This window comes from Sciurus carolinensis, chromosome 1 (genome assembly GCF_902686445.1).
Source record: "Sciurus carolinensis chromosome 1, mSciCar1.2, whole genome shotgun sequence".
NCBI lineage: Eukaryota > Metazoa > Chordata > Mammalia > Rodentia > Sciuridae > Sciurus > Sciurus carolinensis.
The window spans coordinates 144404008-144431073 of record NC_062213.1 but is presented as its reverse complement, the minus strand read 5'-3'; the positions used below and the strand labels follow the sequence as shown (position 1 = coordinate 144431073).

At 38.2% G+C, this 27066-nt stretch overlaps 1 protein-coding gene across 1 annotated transcript in view; it reads left to right on the top strand.

Annotated features, from left to right (window-relative positions):
- The first annotated feature begins 1980 nt into the window (after window positions 1–1980).
- The window catches only part of Gipc2 (GIPC PDZ domain containing family member 2), an 89339-nt gene continuing 64253 nt past the window's right edge, over window positions 1981–27066 (top strand). The window contains 1 exon segment of the mRNA XM_047529363.1: window positions 1981–2469. Coding sequence (XP_047385319.1) covers window positions 2230–2469 — 240 coding nt within the window. The 5' untranslated portion in view covers window positions 1981–2229.

The window sequence follows — 27066 nt, the reverse complement described above, 5'->3', positions numbered from 1 at the left end:
TTTATAAAGAAATTTAAAAACTTTACACCCAAAATACAAAGAACCCAATCAATAAATGGGCTAAGGAAATAGGCAGACACTTCACAGAAGAAGATATACAGGTGATCAACAAATACATGAAAAAGTGCTCATCATCCCTGGTAATTAGAGAAATGCAAATTAAAACCATCCTAAGATTTCATCTAACTCCAATTAGAATGGCTATTATCAAGAACATAATAATAAGTGTTGGCATGGATGTGGGGAAAAAGGCACACCCATACATTGCTGATGGAGTTGCAAACTGGTACAGCCACTCTGGAAAGCAGTACGGAGATTCCTCAGAAAACTTGGAATGGACCCATCATTTGACCCAGCTATCCCACTCCTTGGTTTATACCCAAAGGACATAAACTCAGCATACTACAATGATGCAGCCACATCGATGTTCATAACAGCTCAATTCACAATAGCTAGATCATGGAACCAACCTAGATGCCCTTCAATAGATGAATGGATAAAGAAACTGTGGTGTATATATACACAATGGAATATTACTCAGCCATAAAGAAGGACAAAATGATGGCATTTGCTGGTAAATGGATGAAGTTGGAAAATATCATGCTAAGTGAAATAGGCCAAGCCCAAAAAAACCAAAGGCCGAATGTTTTCTCTGATAAGTGCATGACATTATATAATGATGGGAGGTGATGGGGGTCAGAGAAGACTGAAGGAACTTTGGATGGTGTAGAGGAAAAAGGGGTGGGAGGGGGTGGGAATGGAAAAACAGTAGAATGAAACACTATTACCCTATATATATATATGATTACATGAATGGTGTGAATCTACATTGTGTACAACCATAGAAATGAAAAGTTGTACCCCATTTGTTACAATGAATCAAAATGTATCTGTAAAAATAAAAATATTTTAATAAAGAAAAAAATAGTTCAAAAAAAAGAAGAAGAAAGGAGGAAGGTAAGGATGGGGAATATATTTTTTATCTTCCATAAGAATGTGGCAAAAGTTAACATTTCATTAATGCTATAGAGAAATACAGCTTTAAATATTTTTAACCTAAAGGAACTCAATCAATAAAAATGTATAACAATACATTCTAAGTTAAATAAATAGTAATGATTTTTAAAATAAATGGGACTCTCCTATCAAAAAAAAAAAAAAAAAAAAAAAAAAGAGGTACCGACCATGGTAAGCCAATTTCAGTCAGGGGAGAAAGTCTGATCACAGTGAGTCTAAAAGCAAAGAAATGAAGAAATGCAGCTAATAATTTAAGACTGTTTTGCCTTGCTGTGAAAAATGCAGACAGAGGGAACCGCAAGGATGCTGGACTTGAAAATAACATCATAATATTGACCATCTGTGGCACCAGCTGGGGAGAAACAGCACAATAGGTAGATTAAAATAGAGATCCTTGAAGAGGGGAGAGATCAAATTCAGGGTCAAAAGAAAAGATTTCTTCCTAGGTTGGAGGTGTTTGTTACAGACAGTGGGTGGGAAAATGAGTGAGTTTACGCCTCACAAGGAACAGCCTCCATTTTCTCTGTAGAATGAAAAGGAAGGTCCTAAGCTGAGAGAAGGGCAGAGGTGGGGCAAATGACTTGGGAGAGAAAGCTGCCCAGGGAAAAGTAAAAAGCATTGCAAGGCCTGCCTGGAGGTGTTTGACTAGGAATTGAAAGTGACACCTATTTTGAGAATTACATGACTTTTCCCTTTCAATTGTGCCCTGTATTATGAGCTGAGAAAGCAGATGAAGGTTGAGTTCTACTTAAATCCCTATCTCCAAAGACCCAGGCCACAGGGATAAGAAGGAGAGCGGCCAAATCGTGAGCATACACTAGAGTCTCTGAAAAGCACAGAAGGGCCAGCATGTTTATATTCTAAGACGTATTGTTGGGAAGCGTCAGCATCCGAGGCCTTCACGGAAATGGAGTTTTTCCGGAGGAAGCATAAACTGGGAGAGAGGTTGTGGGGCTGCGCCCAACCTTCCTTCTCTCCGGATTTACACAGAGGGAAGGAAGGTAGGCGCGTGCTCGGGTCCAGGTGCCTTCTCCCGCACAGGGAGGAGGGGGCCCTAACCCGGTGCTGCCAGGCGGAAGCGCCGCTGCCATTGGTCCAGCGGCGGCCTTCACCTGCGCGGAGCCCCGCGGCCCCGAGCGCAAAGTCCGCGGCGCTGCGCCAAGGAGCCGGCGGCCGGCAGCCCAGGTGCGCCCACGCCCTCGGCCAGGCAGGATGCCGCTGGGGCTGCGGGGAAAGAAGAAGGCCAAGTCCAAGGAGACCGCCCGGCTGGTGGAGGGCGAGCAGGCGGGCGCGGGCGTCGGGAGCCTCCCGGACCCCCCGGCTCCCGCGCGCAGGCTGGTCTTCCACACGCAGCTGGCGCACGGCAGCGCCACGGGCCGGGTGGAGGGTTTCTCCAGCATCCGTGAGCTCTACGCCAGTATCGCCGGCGTGTTCGAGATCTCGCCGTCGGAGGTAAGGGCCAGGTGCTCAGCCTCTCCCTCCCGCTCTCCGCGGGGCCCCGTGGCTTAAATTGGCCTGGACTGGTTGAGCAGCTTTCGTTAAACCCTGGATCGCACGCAGGGTGGAGTCCGCCGGGAGCGCCTCAGGGAAAGAGAGAGGGAAGGGAAAGGCAAGTCCCAGGACTGGAGAGTCACATTCCCCAAGCTCAGAGACCCAGCCTGTGGGAAACTGGGGCGAGGCGACTTTTCTTCCTCATGTAAATGAGTTTGCTTTAGATGCCCCAGATTCAGCAGCTCAGGATTCCCAGAGTCAAGATCTGGCTGGGCAAATTAATACCCTCCATCTCACCTGGACTTTACCCTCCCGTTTCCTCTGTAGGCGTGAGAGTCGCTCTGGGCTTTTGCCCAAAGTAAGGGGGAAAAAGATTGGCGTGCCTTCCAGGCGATCCCAAACCAAGGCCCATGTTGCATCTCATTTGTCATTTCCAGTATTAACACCAGAAACGGTGTTATTTCTAAGAAGTTTTTAAAAGCTGCGCTGTTATTTCAAGGGAGGGCATTACTTTAAAAAATCATACTTAACTACGTGTGACTAGTTAACACAATTTTCATGGGAACGATGAGCTTTTAACTTTTACATCATAAACTTGAAAAGGGCCTGAGAAATTTAATTAAAATGTGTTCTTGCCTGGAACTGGAGTTTGACGTAGGCATGATCTCAAAAGTAGGAGTTTATGAGGGCTTTTTTTATGTGACCACTTTATGCTTACCCAAGGGATCTAACTGTAAATGTACTTGTGAAGAGTTAGTTCAAGAAAATATTTTGTCCACATTTCTAGGAAAAGCACAGGATTTTGTTGCCTATGACTTCTGAGTGTAAAGAGCTGCCTTTGAGTGGCATAGGGTAACATCCAGATATCTCTTCTTTAATTTGTTGTTTGATTTTTTTTTTTTTTTTTAATTAGTTGTTTGTCAGGTCTGTCCAAGCGAAATTGAGGTCAAGGCAAAATTCCAAAAAGACATGAAAGAGAACATAAAGTGTAGCTCTTTGTTCTTTCAGATTCCCAAGTACTAAGGGCTAAATCACAAACCCAGTTTGTAAATTATTTATATTTACGTAGGACTGTAGTAATAACTTTACATTTACAAGGAACTTTTCAACAAAAAAAGCACTTTTTTTTTTTTTTTTTTTGGTGGTACTGACTGTTGAACCTAGGTCCTTGCTCTTGCTAGGCAAGCACTCTATCACTGAACTACACTCCTCAGTCCTCCCCTTTTTATTTTATTTTATTTTTTGTACCAGTGATTGAACCGAGGGAAACTTAACCTCTGAGCCACATTCCCAGCTCTTTTTTAATTTTAATTTTAAGACAGAGTCTTGCTAAATTGCGTAGGACCTTGCTAAGTTACTGAGGCTAGCTTCGAACTTTCATTTTTTCTGCATCAGCCTCTTGAGTTATTGGGTTTACAGGAATGAGTCACTTCGTAATTCCTGGAGCTTTTTAGAAATTTTATTTTGAGATGGTGTCTCCTTAAGTTGCTAGAGGCTGGCCTCCAACTTGCCATCCTCTTGGCTCAGCCTCCCAAGTAGCTGGGATTGGAGGCATGTGTCCCTATGCCCAATGTTAAAAAGCATTTTTTAAAAGGGATCTCAGGAATATAGAAGGGAGACCAGTAGAGTAGAGGAGGGGACTAGGAAGAGAGAAAAATGGAGGTCAAGGGAAGGTACTTGGGACTGAAATCAACAAATTATGTATGTGCATGTACCAGTTTGTCACAGTGAATTCTACTATGATGTATAATTATTATGCACTCATAAAAATTTTTAAAATTTGAATTATAGATAAACTAAGAATTATTTTTTAGTGTATGTCCTTTGCAATTCTTGAGAAATACTGATATATAGTAAACAAAAGTATTCATTGTCTGGGAAAACAAAAGTGTGTTTGAAGAACAATCCTTGTGATCTTCTGTAGGTGAGGTAGGTGGCAGGCTAATGAGATAAACTTGAATGTGGAGCCTGGCTCTACCATAGGCTAGTTTAATGTCTCATTTTCAGTCACCTATAAAGTACAGATAAGAGTATCTACCTTGAAGGATATTGTGAAGATTGTATTTTGTATGCAGACCTATCAGATTGCATGGCATATGATCAGTGTTCAATGAATTGTAATTGATATTATTAATGCCTAGAAGTTAAATGATAAACTGACATATAAAGAGATTGGGCCTTACAAAAGAAGAAGAAGAAGAAGAAGAAGAAAAAAGCATAACTGTTATGTACTCTTGAATCTTATTTCTACAGTGGTGAGATTGTTAACATACTTAACTGATAACTTTAAATGTCTCTTCTGTGACCAGGGACTCCAGTTTTGGTCTCTTTACATTAACAGTTTTCTTTATCACTATATATAACATTATTCTGAGCTCAAGATGCGTAATTTTGTTCAATCGGCTTAATCCCTAAAATGAAAGTATTATTATTAATACCTGCTTCATAGAGAAGAAACCAAGGCTTTCGAATTCAGAACATTTTTAGAATTACACACAATAAATGGTAAAGCCTGGATTTAAATCCGTTTTTTTCTTTCTGATTCCAAATTCCACGAAGTTATATTGTTTCCCAATTTTTCCAGAGTCTCTTAATAATATCTTAACAGCCATGTTCAATGTTTTCAGTTCAGTTTCAGTGCATTTGATTAGCAAGATAAAATTCAAAGCTAATGAGCATAAAGTGTTTTGATATGCTGTATCAAAGTTCATAAGTATATTTTATAGCCCCAATATATGTATATTAGCATGATTATGTGTATAACCAACATTAATGTAGGGTTTCTACCTGGATTAAAAATAGTTAATAAGTATGTGCAGGATAAACCATTTGTCATCATTATATAGTATGTCTTAAACATCTCAGTACTTAACTTTGAAACAAAAGTTAGTTATTAAAATCAGATTCACACCAGAGAAGATTCCATCGATTATCCCATAATCCTAGCAAGAGGAATAGTAATACAAATAGTTTTTGAGATGTCAGTGCATATGAAACAAAAAATTTCCCCCTTAAGAGGATTGAATAGATAGTTAACTTGGAAGGCTTGCCTTCTCGCAAGAGAAGAGGCGGTAAGGATATAAATGAAACTCTATAAAGAGCAATATGCTTTTTTTGGGGGCGGGGAAGGGACCAGGGATTGAACTCAGGGGTGCTTAACCACTGAACCACATCCTCAGCCCTTCTTATTTTTTATTTTGAGACAGGATCTTGCTAAGTTGCTTAAGGCCTTGTGAAGTTGCTGAAGCTAGCTTTGAATTTGTGATCCTCTTGCCTCAGCTTCCTAAACCTCTGGGATTACAGGTGTTGGGCAATGTGCCCAGCTAGGAGCTATATACTCTTTATTGGGGGAAAAGAACAGGATTGAATGTCAGATGGGGCACATTCAGATAAATTTCCTGGGGCCCATAATGTGCCACACCTGTGCTAGATGTGTAGTCAGCAGTTTGGCCACTTTTTACCCTCATGAGAATTCTTTTCATTTTATACTTGTGCTGAATGAGGCTGTGAGCTGGCCCAGAGTCCCTCAGATCATGGTAGAGTTGGAATTTGAATTTGGGTTTCTTGGTTCCATCCAAGGAACTGGCTGGAAAATTCTTAGTAACTACTTTCAAATTCCATATACAAACCTGGAAAGCCTTCTTTTTAGACAAATATTTTTCACCTAAAATGATGCTTCTGTGAGATTGACAGTTGTGAATTTCAACTGTTTTGTGGTCCCTGAAGGGAGAAGTGAATTAAGCCTGTGAATCTCTTAAGATTTGTTACCCATGCTGGCAGGATGCAGTCTATTGTGATCATTACATTGAAACAGATGGTCACTTATGCAGAAATCCCATATACTGAGGTCTTTTTTTCCTAAAACAACTAAATGAGCAATTCAGTAAAAAGAGAAAAAAAGAAAGTAACTTAATCTCATCTAAAAAATAGTAAATGCAGGGTCAATTTTTCAGAAAGCTTAATACCATCCTTTAAAATATTCAGGTTACATAAAAGAGTTGAGTCATTATTTATGACTATAGCTCTTAAGCATAGTCATAAATTTTGTTGAAGAGGCATTTTGAATATTTGACTACTGTGATTGTCTGACAAGTAGTTTGTGCCATGACATGTTTTCTTCACTTAAATCTTTATTTTGAGGCAAGATTATAGGAAAAGATAATGAATTGAGAAGCTTTTAAATAAATAAATCAGTTTTGTAGTTAGAAGATAGACATGTTCAGTAACTGGAAACCCAGACTCAGTTTCTTTCTTTCTTTCTTTCTTTCTTTCTTTCTTTCTTTTTTTTTTTGTGTGTGTGTGTGTGTGTTGGGGGGTGGGTACGGGGCATTGAACTCAGGGACACTCAACAACTAAGCCACATCCCCAGCCCTATTATTTAGAGACAGGTCTCACTGAGTTGCTTAGCACCTTGCTTTTACTGAGGCTGGCCTAGAACTCAATTTCCTCCTGCCTCAACCTCCCAAGCTGCTGGGATTACTGGTGTTTGCCCCTGCGCCTGGCCCCCAGACTCAATTTCTTTATGGAATTCAGAAATTATTTTCTTTGACTTGGTTATCCATGTTGAGTATAACTTATCTGAAATGCTTGGGACCAGAAGTGTTTTGAATTTCAGATGTTTTCTGATTTTGGAAGATTTCCATACACATAATGAAATGTCTTAGGAATGGGACCTAAGTGTAAATATGAAATTCATTTATGTTTTCTGTATACCTTATACACACAGCATGAAGATACTTTTATATAATATTTTTAACCTACATTTGGACTATGATCCATCATATAAGATTAGTGATGAATTTTCCACTTCTGGCATTATGTCATCACTCAGAAAGTTATAGATTTTGGAGTATTTCAAAGTTAGGAAAGTTCAACCAGTATGAATTTATGTATGATATTAGATACCACATAGTTCATTGAATGAATAAATGAATCATTCAGTGATTTATTCTCTCTTGACATATAAAGTAGATGAATAGAACAGTATTGTTGGGAAGCAGAAAAGACAAGAGATGTGATTTTGTTGTTGTTAAGGATTTCACTATATTGCCCAGGCTGGCTTTGAATTCCTGTGCTCAAGTAATCATTCTGCTTCAGCAGAGATTATATGCATGTGCCACCACACCTGGCAAGAATTGTGATTTTAAAATTTAAAATCCTGTGTGTGCAAACATATGATTATTTCTCTTAAACCAACCAACCTTCTCTTGACATCTGTTCCCATCCCCTAGGCTACACCCCACCCATTTCTCCTTAGTAGCAAAACTCTTCCAAAACTCTTGTCCCCAATGAGATGTGCTTTGTATCTCATTCTTTGCTCAAAATCCTCCTTGGATTCCCATCTTACTTTGAACAAAAATTCTGTGATGGGCTATAGGTCCATTACTTCTCCATTGTTATTATTCCAATGCTGGCAGGATGCTCCAACCAGTCTGGCTACCAGGCTATTCCTTGAACACTGGAGCCTGAGGGCTTTTGTATTGGTTCTTCTCTCTGCCAGAGCCTTTTCTTACAGGATGCTCTTTTTTCTTTTTTGCGGGTACTAGGGATTGAACCCAGGGCCTTGTGCTTACAAGACAAGCACTCTACCGACCGAACCATCTCCCCAGCCCAGGATGCTCTTTTTAAAACTCTGCATAGTGACATGTTGGCAAGGCCGACATTAATCATCCATCCCATCTAGATGAATAGCAGGCCCATTCCCTTCTCCACTTAACTTTTCTCCATGAAGTATCTGTAATAGCCTATCTATATGACTTATTTTGTTTATTATCTGTTTGCCTTTTGCATTTACTGATATAGCCCTAAGGGCTTGGAACATCCTTGGGGCTCAAAAGATAATTGCTGAATAAAAGAATCCTCACAAATTTAGTACTTAAGTCCTGCATCGTTAACATAATCTTTTACTACTGATTATAATGCTGACATCTTATGTAGGTATTAACTCTTTTATATTATAGAGGGGAAAGAGGAGTTGTCTTGTTGGGGAGGGGTATGAGGAACATCACCCTCATCTTTTTTTTTTTTTAAGTTTTAAATAAAATAAGATGTACAATATTTGATATGCATGTAGAGTAAGACAATTAAGTCAAACTAATTGACCTATCCATCTTAGAAAATATGAAGCTGGAGGCTCTGTTAGCAAGCAAAGTTGCTTCCTAAATAAGTTACAGCATATGGGAAGCTGCCTTGTGAGGCTTCCCAGAAACTGCTTCCCCTTCTCAACTTGCTGGCACCAGCACCAAGTGTGTATGGAAATCAATATTGTGTATTTATGTGGCACTTCTGGAGAATATGAAATGTCTTCAGATTTTACCATTTGCCAGCAATGCACATAACTGGCAACTGAAACTATTTTGTCTCTTTGGTTCACAAATGGGAGCTCAAAGAAGAATGGAGGAAAATGGAGTCCATTGACTTGCATGTAACCCCAGAAGCAACAACAAACTCACAAAATGAGGGGATTGGAAATTTTGGTGTGAATATCACCATTGATCTCAAGCCCAATAAAATGCAGTGGAAAGAGCATAAGAGAAAAACAGACCCTGACATCCTGGAGCTGAACTGACACTCCTGGGTAGGCCTTGATAAACAATTCCATAAAACTTGGGCATCAGGTAAAAATGCTATGTGACTGTAGTAGTATGTCCCACCTTATAAATAGGTTTACTAAGACACTTGGTCATAGGATTGACCCTACTTCCTGACAGCACTCTCTCCAGAGCAAACCTATGCTTCTTTCAACATCCCCCAAATCACCAAACAGTAAGCCCAGATTTTTTCTTATGCATTTGTGTGTGTGAGATACGGTAGATTGAACCCAGGGCCTTGTGCTACCCCTGAGCTACATCCCCAGTCCTTTCTAAGACCTTCTGAGATGCCCAGCATTCCCCCATGGAATGCAGTCTCCCTGTAGAGCTCTTACAGTTTATTACAAGGAGCAATAAACTTCCAGGTGAGAATCCCTGGTAATCTTTGACTGATGGATATTGACAGTTCACATTGTTTGGTTATTATAATGCATTTGGTAAAGAGGCACTCTGGATTTGGTTTTCCTGATTTCATCTGTCTTCTGTTTTAATATTTTGATGCTTTGATCATATCAATTTCCTCAAAAGCTTCCAGTGCAGTGGGGCACAGTGGCACTCTAGAGGCGGAGGCAGGAGAATTCTAAGTTCAAGGCCAGCCTCAGCAACTTAGTGAGACCCTTTCTCAAAATAAAAAAAATTTAAAAGAACTAGGGATGTACCTCAGTGGTAAAACATCTTGGGTTTAATCCCTAGCACCAAAAGGAAAAAAAAATAAATGAAAAATAAAGAAAACAAAAACAAAAAGCACTTCCAGAACTTTTAGTTCCTTGCCAGTACCATGCCTCCCCCGACCCCCACCCCCAGCAAAGCAATTTCTCATATTCCTTGCCCAACTCTTGAGCCCTATACGGTGGCAGCTGCTCCCAGCACTGCTTTTAACAATCCTTCATTACAGTTCAGAATATTTAAGTGTTTAATTCCTCTGTACCTTTTCTCATGCTCTTCATTTCAATAGTCTGTACTCACCTTTCCAATCTCCACTATCATTTCCTCCAAGAAACCATCCCTGTTAACCTGTCAGTCTAGATAGCTACAAGTGCACAAGATTGAACATGGCACCAGCACACTGAATTGAATTTAGTTTCTCCTCTATCTCTTCCTGAGGGCTGGTACTTTTTTCTCTTTTAAAAATCTTGATCCCTGAGTTACTGGATGGTTAGCTGCCCCATAAAAGTTTGCTAAATAAAAGTACATGAGTGATACAATAGGCAATGAAGCTGACAATACAGATAGTAGCAAAACTATCCAAATGTCCTAGAAGTTGAACAGATTTTATTCTGAAGGGAGTGTGAATAACTCAGATGTTTTTCAGAAGAGGTAATGATGCCCGATGTATATTTTATAAAGAAAAGCACAACTGTCCATTAGCTGTGTTTTCTTTATAAATAATGTTTGACTTAAATTGAATGTGGTGATATTTTCTGGATGTGTACAGTACCACCTCAGAAGTTATAAATATGTTACAGTCATTATGTATGCTTAATATACCCCTATGAACATTAGCTTCATTTTTGTACGAAAAATTCAAGCAAGAACAACATGACTCATTTTGAGAAGTAGGAGGAAAATCTAAGCAGCTGTCTTCTAGATCTCATTGCTATAAGGAAGGTAAGAAATAGATAAGACTGCTTCATCTTGTGCTATGCCTCCTCTGAAGTAGGTGTGTGAGCAACCCCAGGGTAAATTTGAACCCATGGGCCAGGTAGTCTCCTCTTCCATCCCCTGATGCCTCTTAGGTTGAAAACTGGCCCTCTCATCTCCCCTTACCCTAGCTGCTGTCCTCTTCTCTTCCCCCTGCTTCTTTAGCCATTCTGAACGGAGTGCAAGGCTCTCGCAGGTTTTAAGATGGGGCACTCAGGTAACTAATACATATAAATTGTATTCACCTGTCTTTTTGGGCTGCTATAATGAACTGCCTTAGACCAACTGACTAATAAACAAATTTATTTATCACAGTATTGGAGACTGGGAAGTCTGAGATTGAAATGGAGTAAATTTGGTGTCTGGTGAAGGACCCTTTTTGGTTCATAGATGATGCCTTCTGCTGTGTCCACACAAGGGAGCTCTTCAGAGCCTATTCTGTAGGGCACCAATCCCATGCATGAGGGCTTCAGCTTTATGACTTAACCACCTTCCATAGATTATCACCTTAGGATTTAGGATTTTAACATATGGATTTTTGGGGAACACAAACATTTTCTGTACCAGTATGTATTTGTTAATATTATTAGGATACATAGGGAGGTAAGGAAGCCCAGGACAGCTTCTGTGTCTGCACAGTTAGGTTCCATGGACATCTGGAACATGGTTCATCCTACCCAGATTAAAGCAGTGACTGTGTATGCTAGAGAACCAAGAGTAAGTCTGGCTGCTGCTTCTGTCTCCTCCATCTCAGTCCTCTCTCTGCTGACTACCACTTCTGAATGATTCTTTCTTCACATTCTTTTTTTGACTGCTCCTCCAAGGACCTTTTTGCCTGTCTCTTTGTCTTTGTATTTCTTCGCCTCTCTGATTTCTGTGCCTTACTTTGTGTGTCTCAAATCAGTCTCTAAGAGAATCTATTGTGTCAAGAAACGGTAGAGGTGGGATAGGCCCCTCAGGTGTGGGCTCATCTCTGCTCCAGCTTGTAGGGCATATGGTATGAAAGCAGGGGAACAGTGGATAAGGACTTCTGCAGGAAAGAACTGTGGACATGACGGGTATTCTGAGACTTATTGAATTAGGGTAATGTGAATGGCAGATGCCTTCCATGGCCTCCCTAGAACATGACACGATAGTCTGTTCTTTGTGACTTTTATGCATTATTCTCCCTTTTATCTGGAACTGTTTCCCATGTTCTTTTCTGTCAACTCCTACTTAGGCTACAAAACTCAAGAGTCACTACCCAAAACCTTCCCTCCACCTCAGTGCTGGGTTCCATGCTTTTTCTCTGAGCTTCTATGACTCTTCTTCCATCAGATTGAGAACTGCTCTGGACAGGGGCTGGCAGTTGGTATGCAGTAAAACTTTTTATTACAGAAACTTTAAATACATGTAAAAGTAAGAGAGTAATGTCATTAACTTCCATGTGCCCAGCTTCAACATTTCTTCTTTTCATATCCAATTAAAAACGGTTTTTATTATTAAATTTAACACAAGTAGGGCAAAGCACATAAAACAAATGTACCACTTAATGGGTAGGTTGAACACTCTTGTAAACCACACGTGTTAAGATGATAGAGCTTGGCAGCTGCCTGAGAACCTTTTATGTGCCCCTTCCACCTGTCCCCTAAGAATAACCACTGTCTTGACTTATGATAATGAATCCTGATAATGCTTTTTTCTTGAAGTGTACTGTCTTAAATATCATAATTGAGACTTTTAAAAAATATGTCTTTTGAGTCTCTCTCAATCTATAGATCACCCTTGTTCTTTCTCTCTTTCCAATGTATTTGTTGAAGAAGCCAGATCTTTTATCCTGTATGTTTTTTTCCTAGTTTGTTTTTTGTTGTTTAAATTCCTGTAGTATAATTTAGCATTCATCATCACTGTATTTCCTATAAATTGATAGTTGTATCTTTTTTTTCATTATTATAGAGAGTTTATTTCATTTTCAGGTCAAAATGAAATTGAAAACCAGATTCTAATATTCCTGTAGGTTCTGTACTCTATTTTTTTGCTAGTCGTATCTTTAGCTTAATCCAATGAGTCCTTTTTTACTTCTTGATGAGACAATATCAAAGAACAGTTAAAATTTTGTGCTGATTGAATGAATAAAATCAACAGAGAAAATAGGATAAGTCTTACCTTTTACAATGTTGTCAGTATGTGCTGGAATAGACTGTATCCCATTTGAAAAGTCCCTTGTATGTTCTGTGTTTCAGTGTTTGCATAGTGAAATAGCTGTGATTTTATTTTACTCTTTTCCTTTTTATGATACTTGGGTTTGAACTCAGAAATGCTCTCCCAAGAGCTACATGCCCAGCCCTTTTTATTTTTTGTATTTTAAGATAGGGTCTTGTTAAATTTCCTAGGCTAGCCTTGAACCTGCAATCCTCTTGTGTCAGCCTCCCAATAGTTTGGATTACAGGTATGTACCACTGCACCCAGTTGTAACTGTGTTTTCTTTTTTTCTTTTTTTTTTTTCACGGTGCTGGGGATTGAACCCAGGGTCCTGTGCTTGTAAGGCAAGCACTTTACCAACTGAGCTATCTCCCCAGCCCCGTAGCTGTGTTTTTCTATACCTTCTGAGCATAAAGCTAGAACTATCTGTTTTACCAGTCATACCCTTGGCATGGCCGGTTGAACTCTTTTCTGACTGAATCCTGACAGAATTTTAATTCTTCAAGAAGAAATCTCTGGAGATACATTTCTTTCTGCTATGTGTGTAGAGAATCAAGTACAGGGAGAGAAGACCATAAAATTCTCTAATAAAAAAGGTGTTTATCATATAAAAATGTATATTTTACTTATTTGTACATGTTATAAATTTATAACAGAATAGACTAATTATAATTTTAAATTTGTTTTTAAATTTTTGTGGTCCTGGGAATTGAACCATGCTTGGGAAGTGCTCTACCACCAAGTACATCCCCAGCCCTTTATAGAAAATTTTATTTTGAGACAGGATCTTGCTAAGTTGCTCATACTGGTCTTGAATTTGTGATCCTCCCACTTCAGCCTCCTGAGTAGAAGGGATTGCAGGTGTGTGCCACCATGCCCAGCATTGAATGCATTTTTTAAATAGAAGCTACACATATTGAGCCTGTTTAGTCTTGCCCTTCCTTAGAAATTTTTGAATACTAACCTGCACTGGTTACTGCTGCAAATCTTGGGATTCATTAGTGAACAAAATAGACAACAGTTCCCGCCAGCATGGAACTTTTATTCTAGTCCCTCCTTCTCTGAGATGGGTATTTCTTGAGTCAATGACATACCACCAGACAGTACAATGAGCATTTGTTGGCCTACTGTCTGTTGTCCTAGCTCTTATGAATATAGGGTTTCTCTTTACATACACATATATCTTTTCATTTCATATGTATTTCATATATCTTTCAGAAAAAGGGACTTAGATTTTGTTAAGCAAGAAAAGACATAAGCTTGTTTATACTTTTTGCTAGAAAACCCTCCATCATTTATTTGTCACTCCTAATACTGCTTCTGTGCCTTGTGCTCTGAAACCTCTCTTGTGTGGGGAAGCATTGAATCATAACTTAGTGGTTGGAAGGGCCACTAACTGTGAGAGCTTGAGCACATTCCTGGCTGCTCATTGTTTCTGTTCCTCATCTGTAAAATGGGGCTAATGAGGAGACTCATTATAAAGGGTTGTTGTGAGGAGTATATGAAATTTTGTATGTTTAATCAGTGCCTGATACTTTGTAGGTGTTTGTGAAGTGTTGGTTATTATAATTCTAGAGTCGAAAGGGTCTTTATTGTATTTTAACTTTTTTTTTTTTTACTTATTTACCAAATAAGCAACCCATTTCTAATGATTCTTAAGTGTTTTAAAACAGCTTTATTGAGATATAATTCACACATCACATCATTTACCCATTTAAAGTATACAGTCCTAATCCTAGTTATTCAGGAAGCTGAGTTTGAGACCAGCCTCAGCAATTTAGTGAGACCCTGTCTCAAAACAAAAATAGAAAGACTGGGCATGTAGTCAGTGATAGAGGGACTCTGGGTTCAATCCCCAGTACTGCAAATGAACAAACAAGGTGTATAATCCAGTGATTTTTTTTTTTTTTAATTAATTTTTTTTTTTTTTTTTTTTAGTTGTTGATGGACCTTTATTTTATTTGTTTATATGTGGTGCTGAGAATCGAACTCAGTGTCTCACACATGCTAGCCAACTGCTCTACCACTGAGGTACAACCCCAGACCTAATCCAGGGGTTTTTAGTGTGTTCACAGACATATGCAGCCATCAACACAATTTTAGAGCACTTGTATCACCCAAGAAAGAAATGAATAACCATTAGTAATCATTCCCAGTCCCTCCCTCCTCTTGGCCTCTCCTTCTCATTCCCAAGCTCCCTGGCCCCAGAAAATATTAACTTTTGGTCTTTATATATTTACATATTCATAACCTCCCTTTCCCCAATCTAACTTGTAACTAGTTTTTTTCTGAAGGAATGCACTTATCTGAGTGCTTGCTATTAGTTCAGCTCTATGCCAGAAATATAAAGGTAAAAAAGACAGCCCCATCCTCCAATTGAGTTCAGTTTAAAAAGACAAGCGACATGACAAACTAGTACAAGGTTTCCTTAAAAATGCCTAGAAAAATGCCTTTTTCTCAAATAACTTTGGGAAATGTATCTTGTAAATTCCTAGTATGTAGTAAAGGCTCAAAGAAGTCTACTAAAAGTTTAAAAAAAATCTAGAAATCTTGGTGTTTATCATTTTTATTTTCCAATGGAACTCTCCATTTCTCCCCCTGCGTAACAGTCCTTGGGCCAATATTTTGAGGTCTATAATTTAAAAAAAAACTATTGATTTTATAAAACTGTTCATCAGTTGTTTTATTCTGTAATAAAAGTTCCCTATGATAATTTTTAATGTTCCAATTAGTAAAGGCTTATCTTTATCTTACTTAGGACAACTTTGCCAGATAGTTTCCATTTGATTCTTGTCCTCTGCTGATCCTTTGACTGTTTTGTTCACTTCACTATCCAACTTTGGGCAGGTCTTCTATTTCATTGTGCTTCAGTTTCTTCATATGTAATGTGGGGCAAGTGGACCAGACCAGTGGTTTCCAAAACTTATTGTAGCTCAGAATCACCTGGTCATCCTTTTAAAGAACACAAGTTTCTGGTCCTTACCCTTACAGATTTGAACAAGGTGTGAGAATGTTGTAATTTTTAAAGAAATTTATTTATTTTAAAAATTTGTTCTTTTTAGTTATACATGACAGTAGAGTTTATTTTGACATATTTATGGAAACATGGAGTACAAAAATTTCCCTGATAGCTTTAGGTAACTGACTTGCCATCCATATGTAGACGTGTGTTTACGGGTCGATGAATGGAGAGTTCCAAGGTCCTATTCACAGTTCCCTCATCCTTTTCCACAGAAGTATTTGCTATGACTGATTTCTTGATTATCCTTGCAGAAATCATCCATGAATTTATGTGCATGTGTATATGTGACAATATGTGCATATCTCGATATTAGTTATCCTTCCTCTATGCTTTTACTTGAAAACCCAATTAGAAGCATGTCGTACATCTGTTCTGTACAGTTGGTAGTGGCAGCAGATGAGTGAATCTAAGAAAGAGAGGCTGAGGCATGTGAATGGCAGTTATTGGCAGTCCTGCATTGTACTGAGGGCCACTGGAGTGTCCTTTGTACTAGGAGACCTGCTATTATGTCTCCAGTGGTGATGAGCTAATTTTTAATAGTTTCTAAGAAGCCCACATGTCTCCTGAAGGGTTTTCCTGTATTACTTCCTTTGCTTTCCTGTTCACCTGAGGATAAACTCTCATTTTCTGAGATAACTGAAGATGTTCTTTTAAATGAAATACTGAAGGAAAAGTAACTAATTAGCAAATACTTATGGTTCCAGATACTTGTTGAGGTAGACAAAAGAAAGCAAAGTTAGGTTAGATGCTGACTCTGTCACTGCTTCTTTGTGTTCCAAGACACTCAGGAATTCTAGCTCTGTTCTTTGGAGTATGCTGAATGTTCTGAGGTTTTATTGATTAAAATGAAGAGCCGGAAGTTGAACCTTGGACATGACTAATACCAAGGAGGTCCTGTGACTTCTCTGGGTATGTGAAAGGCCAGAAGGGACTTTAGAGCTTGTCAGTGATAAGTTGTTTGCTTTTTAGAAACTGTATGACCCTCCGTTAGTAGTGTTCAGAAAGTGTATTTACTATGTGTATAAAAATCTCCCTGGAGAAAAATCAAAGCATATAGTGACCTTGAAGAGATACACAGTAGCAAAGTTGAGGAAATGATAATTCTGTATCCTTTCATAAAGTAATTTGCATATCTGTACATTGTGTTCATCTAGTGGCGGCTATAGGATTGGTGTTAACCTTATTCCTTTCATGATCAAAGGCAGAACCTGAACTTAAGCTCTTTTTTTGGCGGGGTGGAGAAGAGGCAAATCTCTATCTTTTACTTGAAAACAAACTTGGGGAGGGAGAGAGCACAAGAAGGGAATGAGCCAGCTGCTTGGATTTTTCTATGTCAGAATGTGGGCAGCTGATTCAGATGTGGAGCTGGGTCCCCACAGCAACCTGGTGATTGTGACTGACCAGAAGTGGTTTATTAAAGCACCATTTTCATCTAAGTCTTACCCAAGCTAAGCACAGGCTGTGGTTACAGTGGGAAGGAACACTATTCCAGAGAATACAAGAGGAGTCCACATGCAGCAGGACCCTGGTGGGGCAAGTGGTGGGGGTTGGACTGGCAGTGAGCAGAGGGTCTGTTCACAAAGAGCGAGCAGCAGGCGAACTTCACCTCTTAAAACTGCTCTCATTAGACAATGGCAGTGTGTTCTGGGTGTGGTTAATGTTGGTGCTGGTCATAATTTTCATTGTTTCCTCTCTCCTGTATTCATTGTACTTTCCCCTTCCTAGCTTAGTTCGTCTGCCTCTATGTGGATCAAAGTGGGGGAAGAAAAACATATTTTGAGAATTAAGAAGAGAATTATTGTTGGGCTGAGGATGTGGCTCAGTGTTCAAGCATCCCTGGGTTCAATCCCTGGTACAAAAAAAAAAAAAGAAAAAAAAGAAAAAGAAAACATTGAGAGAATTATTGTTGAATACCTTCTATTACCACTTATCTATGCTATCTTATCTGAAATGATAATTCTTACCAGAACCCCTAGAAATGACTAAAAGCCATAGATGAGACAACTGGAACTCCGATTACAAGTAAATTACTCAAGTCATGCAGTCCAGAGGGATGACTTTGACCCCAGGCCTGTCTGAATCCAAATTCCTTGCTTTTCCCTTTACACAAATATTCTTAATCTTATACTCAAAGTTCCTCTCTAGTGAGTATTACCTGTTAACTACTTTACTATCCTGAAATAAAAATTTGAACATTACCTATCTGTATGCATAATTTAAAACATGTTGTTAACTCTAATATTAGAGAGAAATATGACTTTCAGTATACAAATATTTGGGAAAACTATCCTTGGAGACATAATGAAGTAGTCAAGTGCTTGTATCTATTTACAGTGAAAATTTTGGATTTCAAAACAGTAAAATTAGGACAACATTCAATATTGAATTGAATGTTTCTTTTTCTTTACATATGACTTTTTGAAATGGGTGTAAGTAACATTTGTGCATGTTCATAGAATTATCATAATGTAGCAACAATAGGAGCAGATTGATAAACATGTTTTATGTTAAAAATTAAAATATATAACATCGTTGCTGTCAGTGACTTGCTTTTCTGAAATGATGAGTAACTCTTGGTAAGATTTTGCACAAACCAGTACAGTCTTTTCTTGAGTTACATAGTAATTTCTGTTCAGGAAAATTCAGGACAAAAATGAGTTCATGTGTAACACAGAATTAGGGTCTAGGCTTAAATAATAAATAGTGTTTTCCTTACTCTCAGTATGAATGTCAAGTAGGACATTTGAAAACATGTGAAATGCAAAACAGTTTTTCACTTAGCCAGTCTTTTCAAGTATTGCAATTCATAAAGTATCTTTGACCCTTTTCCAGTTTCCCCTAAATATCAGTGATGTCACATAATCATACTACCATAAAAACCCTCATAAAATTTCAAGCTGTTTCTTTGGAGGTTAGTATCACTCCAGCCCCTCTCTTGCAACATTGCTTTACAACTGGTTACTTGGGATTAAGAAATTGCTCTACACTTGAAATCAGGAATTAGAACTCCTGTTGGTTTTATCCTTTTAGTTTTAGGATCAGTCTTACAGGATTATAATTTGCAAGTGGAACACATGATTGGTTACATTGGTGATGTGACAAGCTTTTGTAATGTCTTGAGGTATCAGATGTTGCTGTGGCTTTGGAGAGGTTTATAGAGCCCTGTGGCAGATGGACTGTCAGAGAGGTATGATAGAGGAGCACAGCCTTGGAGGTCAGATGGGAAGGTGAAGTTTCAGAGGAGGATGGCATGTCATGGATTTGATTCCTAGAGATGCCACTATCTGGCCTCAATTTTCTCACTGCTAAAATGTACAAATAACATTGCCTTATAGGATGTCATAGGAATTCAATGAATTACATATTAGATGTCCAGAACAATGGTTTAATAAGTTCTAGTTCTCTTTCCCTCAAATAGAATGCTGGATGACACTTATTTTTGCAGATTTTCCTTGCTATTTTTTTTTATTCTAGACCCAAGCAGTTTTCATTCTCCCACCCGTTGCCTAAACCCAGAAAATAAAGAAGACAAGCTTAAAAGCATATCTCTACATAATCCTCAAACTAACATGCCTCAGTGTGGAATTCTGTATTGTAGTAATTAATCTGGACTCCTCTGGTGACTGGTTGGTTCTTCAGTAACATTTAATATAAACCCAGCCAACAAAGTTGGGAATCTGTTTAACTTGAAAAATATTAAATATGCCAGTTCATCCAGAATTGTTTTGTACATTTGTCCATGTTTATTTCCCTAAGCAAAAAATAGCTCTTTATATGTATTTATTTGTTCATATTTCTAGACATGGAGAGTACCTGTTATAGAATTTGTCTTAACATTTAGAGCTAATTTTTACTTCTCCCTACACCAAATCTGCTAGAGTCTTGTTTATTGTGTTTAAGTCATGGACCATTGCCATGTTATTCCAAAAAGTGCACAGTTGGGGCATCTGGGGAAGGTGACTTTAGTACCATGGGATAGAGGAAGAAATCAGCCACTCCCTTTCCTCAACACCCAAATCATATGATTTTTCCACATCCTGAAATGGGAGCATGGTTATTTGATCACTTTAATAGGAAATACAGTATAAATATGTGACCATGTAATTTGTTCCAAGTCTCATACACTTCAGAGAATAAAAGGAATGGTATTAATAATTACTTTGGGATGACAGGTAAACTGGGAATTGAAGTTATCCTACATACAACCAATTAGCCTGCTAGAAAAGGAGAAAGAAGAAAAATACACCATGAGAAAATTTGTCATACCTTTGCCAATTAGGCACCAACAATATATGAATCTGTTTCCTGGGCAGTGAGGAAGGTTTTACATTATAGGCATTGGGGAAGGGTAGTGTGCATGGTCATAAAAATAGAAGCAGGTAGTAAGGGCGTGGTGTCAGTGCCCAGCCTGGAGCCAGGGAACTGGTACTCCTCGTCCTGGCTGTGGTGCGGTGACACATTCCTGGGAGTTGAGGATGAAGCCCTGGTGTAGCCTGCCAGCTTCTTTGGGAAGTCTCCTGACCCTGCCTGGTCGTCTCTCCCACTGAGTTCTGTGCCTGCCCCAAGACCAGGGGTCGCACAGCCTGGAGTGGCAGTAATGTTGGCCAGCAGAGGGTGGGAAGCAGCTGCCTGGTGAGAGTGGGCGTAGGGAGCTGGTAAAAAACAACTCACAGTGAAGGACAGTCTTTCAGCCAGGGTTGTGTCTGAGTATCTCTGAGCCTGTGACAGATCTATTCTTGGCAACTCCTTTTCACCTTTTTCCGTTCTCTGTTTCTATGGCACGCTGGCCCCAGGGTGGGAGGTGGTTCAAAACCAAGCAACCTCAAGCCTAGAAGAATCCTCACACACAGTCCAGATGGAGGGAAACCTTACTTGTGCATCAGTCCCACCAGCCCTACCTATAGGTGTGCTTTCTTATGCTTTCCAACTTTCTAATGAATAATTTGAGTCTAAGGTGGATGGTGAGTTTGCTTCGACCCCCTGACCCTGAGTTCTTTGTCACTTGTCATCTAGCAAATCCTGTAGCCTCATTTCCTAAAGTCTCACATGCGTCTGCTTCACCCTGGGCCCTCTCCCTCTGATAGTTTCTCTAGTGACCTATTTTTCTTCCACAAAGTACCCATTTTTCTTTCAGAATTTCTGTGCTAGAGAGTAGTAAGGAATAGATCATCTTCCCTCATTGCTCATCTTTTTTTTTTTTTTTTCTTTCTTTTTCTGAAGTGTTGGGGATCAAACCCAGGGCTGTAATGCTGAGCTGCATCCCAGCCCCTCATTGTTCCATGTTGACACCTGAATGGCTTATCATGTCTGCTTTCCAGTTTTCCATGATTCATTTGGGTAGTTTTAAAATATCACAGGCTCCTTAGACATTTCATTGTAAGGGTTTTAAGTCAGCCTCCCGGCTAATTGGAACACGGTGCTATATGAGCATTCTACCAAATGAATTAGAGTATTTTGTTAAGGATCCTTTCGAGGTCAAATGGCAATGTTTTACAAACTGTATTAGCGTATTTGTTTAGTTAACTGGAAGAGGTTATTTCACAAATCTCTTTACTAAAAAATTATAATTTATTATATTTATTATTATTTCATAAATCACCCTACTGTTACAGTCTCTGTTTAGATTTTCTCCTATCTTTAGTGTCAAGAGAAGGAGACTTTTTAAAGAAGATAAATGGTCAGAAAGCTGGACAACTTGAGACAGCACCTGACAAGGGGGAATAGCAATGATTTATGTCGTCTTTAAAATTGGCATGTAACCTTGCAGCATTATTAGACTAGAATAAGCTCAGACATCTCTGACTGCAAGAATATTGTGGGAGAGATGATATATATAGCTACACACATTTGATTTATCTTACTTGTTGGTTGAGTGTCTGGGTCATGTCCACAAAGGAAGACTGAAACCTCTTTGTATTCTTTTAACCTTTTTTATGTCTCAAGAATTGCTTTGCAATTTAGATTTTCTTGGATACATAGTTACTTTGATTAGATTTTATCACAACCCTACCCCAAAAGTATTTTTTTGGTTATTCTGGGAAGTCATTTGGTAGATAAAAAATATAAACTTGACTATGTCTTTCATTTTTTGGGGGGAGGGTTGAATTCTTTTGTTATACTATTTTGGTCATTAAAAACACAGAAAAAAAGTAGTTGTACTGGAGAAGAAAGAGTACAAAGAATGATTCACCTTTTATTTAAGGCTTACCACTGCTGACCTAGGGCAGCTAATTTAGAAGTGAATCATTTATAGAAAGTTCTACCCAGTTCGAGGCAGGGCTTTATACAATATCCTCATGAAGGTCTAAATAGAGCATACAGTATCATGTTTCTAAATATCTGTCTTGTTGCCAATTTTATATCTTTCCAAGCTGTGAAGCTTGTTTCTAGATGACTGCAGCTATTGACAAGGTGAAGGTAAAGGTATTACATATATAAAATGATATGTATTTTAAAATAAATCTTAGAAATAAAATATATATATATTATACTGGAAAATCATAAGAATGAGACTTTAAATGTCTGTGTTTATAATAAAATAAAGAAATATAACCAGTTTTAAAATTATTTAACTGGAAGAGATATTTTAAAAAATTATTTATAGTGATTCAAATTAAATAGTGATGTATTTTGCTGTTTTGATATTTGTTAAGCCACCTAATATGTTTAACTTTTAGAGTCCCTTTATGAATAGCTTTTTTTTTTGTGCCAGGGATTGAACCCAGAGTGCTCAACCACTAATCCACATTCCCAACCTTGTTTATTTTTTATTTTGAGACAGGGTCTCACTAAGCTGCTTAGGGCCTCACTAAGTTAATGAGACTGACTTTGAACTTGAGATCCTCCTGCCTCAGCTCCCGAGTCATTGGGATTACAGGCATGTGCCACAGTGCCTGGCTACAGATAGCTTCTTTTGCAAGCTGTCTTACTCTTTTATCTGACTCTACGTAAAGCATAAAACTATATAGTCTCTGCTTTCCAGGAGTTTTAAATTCTAAACCAAGTTTATATTTACATTGCAGCTAGTGTCATGGGTTAGAAAAAGTTCCTAAATCTGGATTCTAGTTTTAAGTGCCTTTAACTAGCTGTGTGAATTTAGATCTTTTAATGGGTTTGAGGTGATTTTCTTGTCTGCACAGGGCATAGAATACTTTCTTTCATGCCTGAATCATAATAATTAGTTGAACTAGGCATTAGGAAGTAACTGGTGTCTTAGATGACCCTTAGATGTCAGAAAAGCATTTCAGGGAAAAGAGCTTGAAGTTAAACAACCAGTGTTGGAGTTCTACTTGCATTATGTGACTCTACACAAGTAATTTTCTCTAAACCATTATTTTCTGAGCTGTAAAACATGGGTAGAACTGGAGATATAGCTCAGTGGTAGAGTATGTGCTTATCATGTGTGAAACCCTGGGCTTGGGTTCAATCCACCTGACGTACACACACACACACACACACACACACACACAAACACACAAAGAAGGTACACAGGTTGGCTGGCCATTATCTGAAATGCTTGAAACTAAAACTGTTTTGGATTATAGAAGTTCAAATTTTTTTGGATTTTGGAATATTTCCATACACATAATAAAGTAGCTAGAGGTTGGGACCCAGATCTACCCACAAAATTCATTTATGTTTCATAAACCCCATATACATGTAGACTGATTGGTATTTTATGCAATATTTTAAATATTTTTGTGATTGAAAGTTTTGTGGTGTAGAGTATTTCACTTTTGGCAGCATGTTGGTGCATAAGAATTTTTGGATTTTCAAACATTTTGGATTTTGCATTTTTAATTTAGGGATGTTCAATCTGTAACTTAGAACTGTAAGAATTAAATGAAGTAAAATATGCAAGTAGCTGATTGCACATAGATAATCAGTGTTTCTTGTACTTTAATAATTAATGTTCTTTTTATCCTTACAGAACTTCATCTCTACAGTTTTTGCTTTCACAGTACTTTACTGGAAGTGGGAATCAGTATCCAAACTCCATACAACTAAGAGGGTTGAGCAGTTGCCCCAGTCTATGACTATAATTGAAGAAGATTGAGTTATAAAAGTTCCTTGATACAACACCTTTACCAAATATTTTGGTTTTGTGTAGCTTAAGACACTGAACTTTTTGGAAGTATTTGAGTAAGTAGTTCTTACATGTGACTTGGCTAGGGATGATTCTGTTCAAGTACTCAGGGTAAGTGGGTAATCTTCCCCACCCCCATAATTATTTTGTTCATAATTTTAAGTCATCTTTAATTCCTACTATTTTAAGAGCAATCACCTAGTTGAAGGTAAAATAACATTTTTTTTCTCTTTGAGAAGGCATTTTTGAGACTTAAATAATAACTGCCCAGATAAAACCTTAGTCATCAATAATGAAAACATAACCCAAGTGTTTTCTTATACGTAAAGATGTGATAATAACTCCTGATGAAAGTAAGGGCTAATTAATATTATACAAGGTTTATTATTATGCTGTTTATTTTCTATAATGATTTTGGCTGATATTATACAGTGCTTATTTGAGATGAAGTGTACAAAGGAAGCTTCTTGGGAAGACTGAGATATATGAAAGTCATTAAATAAAAATGTTTACTAGTACTGCCACTTCAGGAAGTTACAAAAGGTAACTATTCTAGTTACTTGTGTTTATAATCACATCCATGAATAACATTAACTCCAGCTGCACAAGCTCATATTTTTTTTTCAGATACCTTTGGAATGTGTAGAATATTTGGCCAGCTCAGTTCCTGTTTAAGGAACATTAAACAAAAGAAAGTTGGAAATGGACTTCCTGGAGTTTTAAAAATGATTTTGAGCCAGGAGTGGTTGTGCACACCTGTAATTCCAGCAGCTGGGGAGCCTGAGGGGCAGGAGGATAACAGGTTTGAAGTTAGCTTCAGCAATTTAGGGAGACTGTAAGCAATTTAGTGAGATCCTGTCTCAAAAAGGGCTGGGGATGTGGCTCAGTGGTTAAGTGCCCCTGGGTTCAATCCCTGGTACCTGTCCTCCTCCCCAGCCAAAAAAACCCCAGATTTTGAGGAGTTTGTATATATATATTTTTTTCTCCAGGGTCTTAAAAAGTTGTCCAGGTTGGCCTTGAATTTGAGATCCTCCTTCCTAACTCTCACCAGTTGCTGGGATTATAGGTGTGTACTACCACACCCAGTCCTTGGGTCTATATCTTTTTTTTTTTTTTCTTTAGGTACCAGGGATTGAACCCAGGGAGTTTAACCACGGAGCCATATCCCTAGCCTTTTTATTTTTTATTTTGAGACAGGATCTTTCTAAATTGCTTAACATCTTGCTAAATTGCCTAGGCTGGTCTTGAACTTGTGATGCTCCTGCGTCAGCCTCCCATGTTGCTGGGATTACAGGTGTGCACCATTATGCTCCGTAATATCTTTTGAAGCACTGATGACAAATTGTTTCTATAGTGCTATTTACAAAGTGCATTGGGGGAACAGATAATGGTGCCATCAGAGAATAAGCAATATTAATTTATATTACTGACTCTATGCAATGGTTCAGACCTTTATCATACTAGCCATATGAGTTTCAATGGTAAATAGTCATAGCCATGTGATAAGAATTTGAAAATACTGAAGAAAATAGCAATTAAAATATAAATGCACAGTAAAAATACCGTCCATGAGTCAGGTGTGGTGTCACATGCCTGTAATCCTAGCAACTCGAGAGGCTGATGCAGGAGGATTGCAAGTTTAAGACCAGCCTCAGCAATTTAGCAAGGCCTTAAGCAGCTTAACCAGACACCTGTCTCAAAAACAAACTCCGCCCCCTGCAAAAAAACAAAACAAAACACAAGGACTGGGGGTGCGACTCAGTGTTAAAGCACCCCTGAGTTCAATCCCCAGTACCAAAAAAAACAAAAACAAAAATAACCCCCCAAAAAACCCCCACTGTCTATGAGTTATCTTTCAATACCCCCCCCAAAAAAAATAAAAAAAACCACTGTCTATGAGTTATCTTTCAATAAAAAAGTTGAAGGGTAATGGGAAATACAGTTTATGGGGAATTTGGAATTTATCCTAGTTATGATATTAAAAAAAGAAGAAAATTGTAATATCTTTAGCAAAAGTCATGCAATTTAAGCTCTCAAGCACTCTCTTGTTCAGGAAGCACTTGTATTACAGGAATAATAATAAAAACCTTTAGAATTTATAAAGTACTTTTTATAGTCTTTTACTGAATTTTTGTAACAGTTCTGTGATGTAGTCCAAGCTTTATTAATGTCATGATTTACATGTGAATCCAAGAAGCCAAAAGACTTGAAATATATTATTGGAACTAGACCTAGGATCTTACCTCTTAATTCATTATTTTCTTCTCTTGCCTTTCCTTTTATTTTCTTCTGTTTATCAGCCATTATAAGGACAAGATAATTCCTAAGAGATTGATTTATTTGATTGATATTTAAAGTAAAGGGGGAAGAATTGACTGAAATTTTTGTTAGAGGGTATAGACTATGAATGAGGCAGAATATGAAGTACTATAGATACCACAGTGCCTCAGTGCATTAAAAGAAACACAAGTCACCATGCACTTTACATATTTTAAAAAGGATAAAATGAGACAAATAGAACTTTTAAACTGTGAAGAATTGTAAAGATACAAGGAATCATTCTATCAGGAATCTTATAGTTGACAGCAACAGAAAATCCTACGCAGAAAAAATTAGTGAAATAATTGGCTTATGTGACTGAATATTCTGGGTTAAGATGGTGCATCAAATCATGTGTTTTCTGTTGAAAGTAACAGAAAACTGCCTTCTAAAGCTGGCTAAAACAAGATAGTTTATTATTTTGTATAAATGAGAGTGAGTCATCAAGGATCTTCTTTGTTTTTTCTATTCTTGGCTTTGGTTTCTTTCTCAGCTAACAGTAAGATGGTGATACCTCAATGGTAATGGAAGTTTCTAGACCACTTCCAGATAAGGCAATATCCTGGGAAAAAAAGGGGTTGTCTCCTCTTTGTTTAAGAGCTTAAGAACTTTTCAGAAACTTTCTGGATGTCCTCTTCTCATGGCTTATTGGCTAACATTGAGCCATACATCTACTCCTAAATCACTGCTTAGACTAGTTAAATGTTATGTCTGGAACA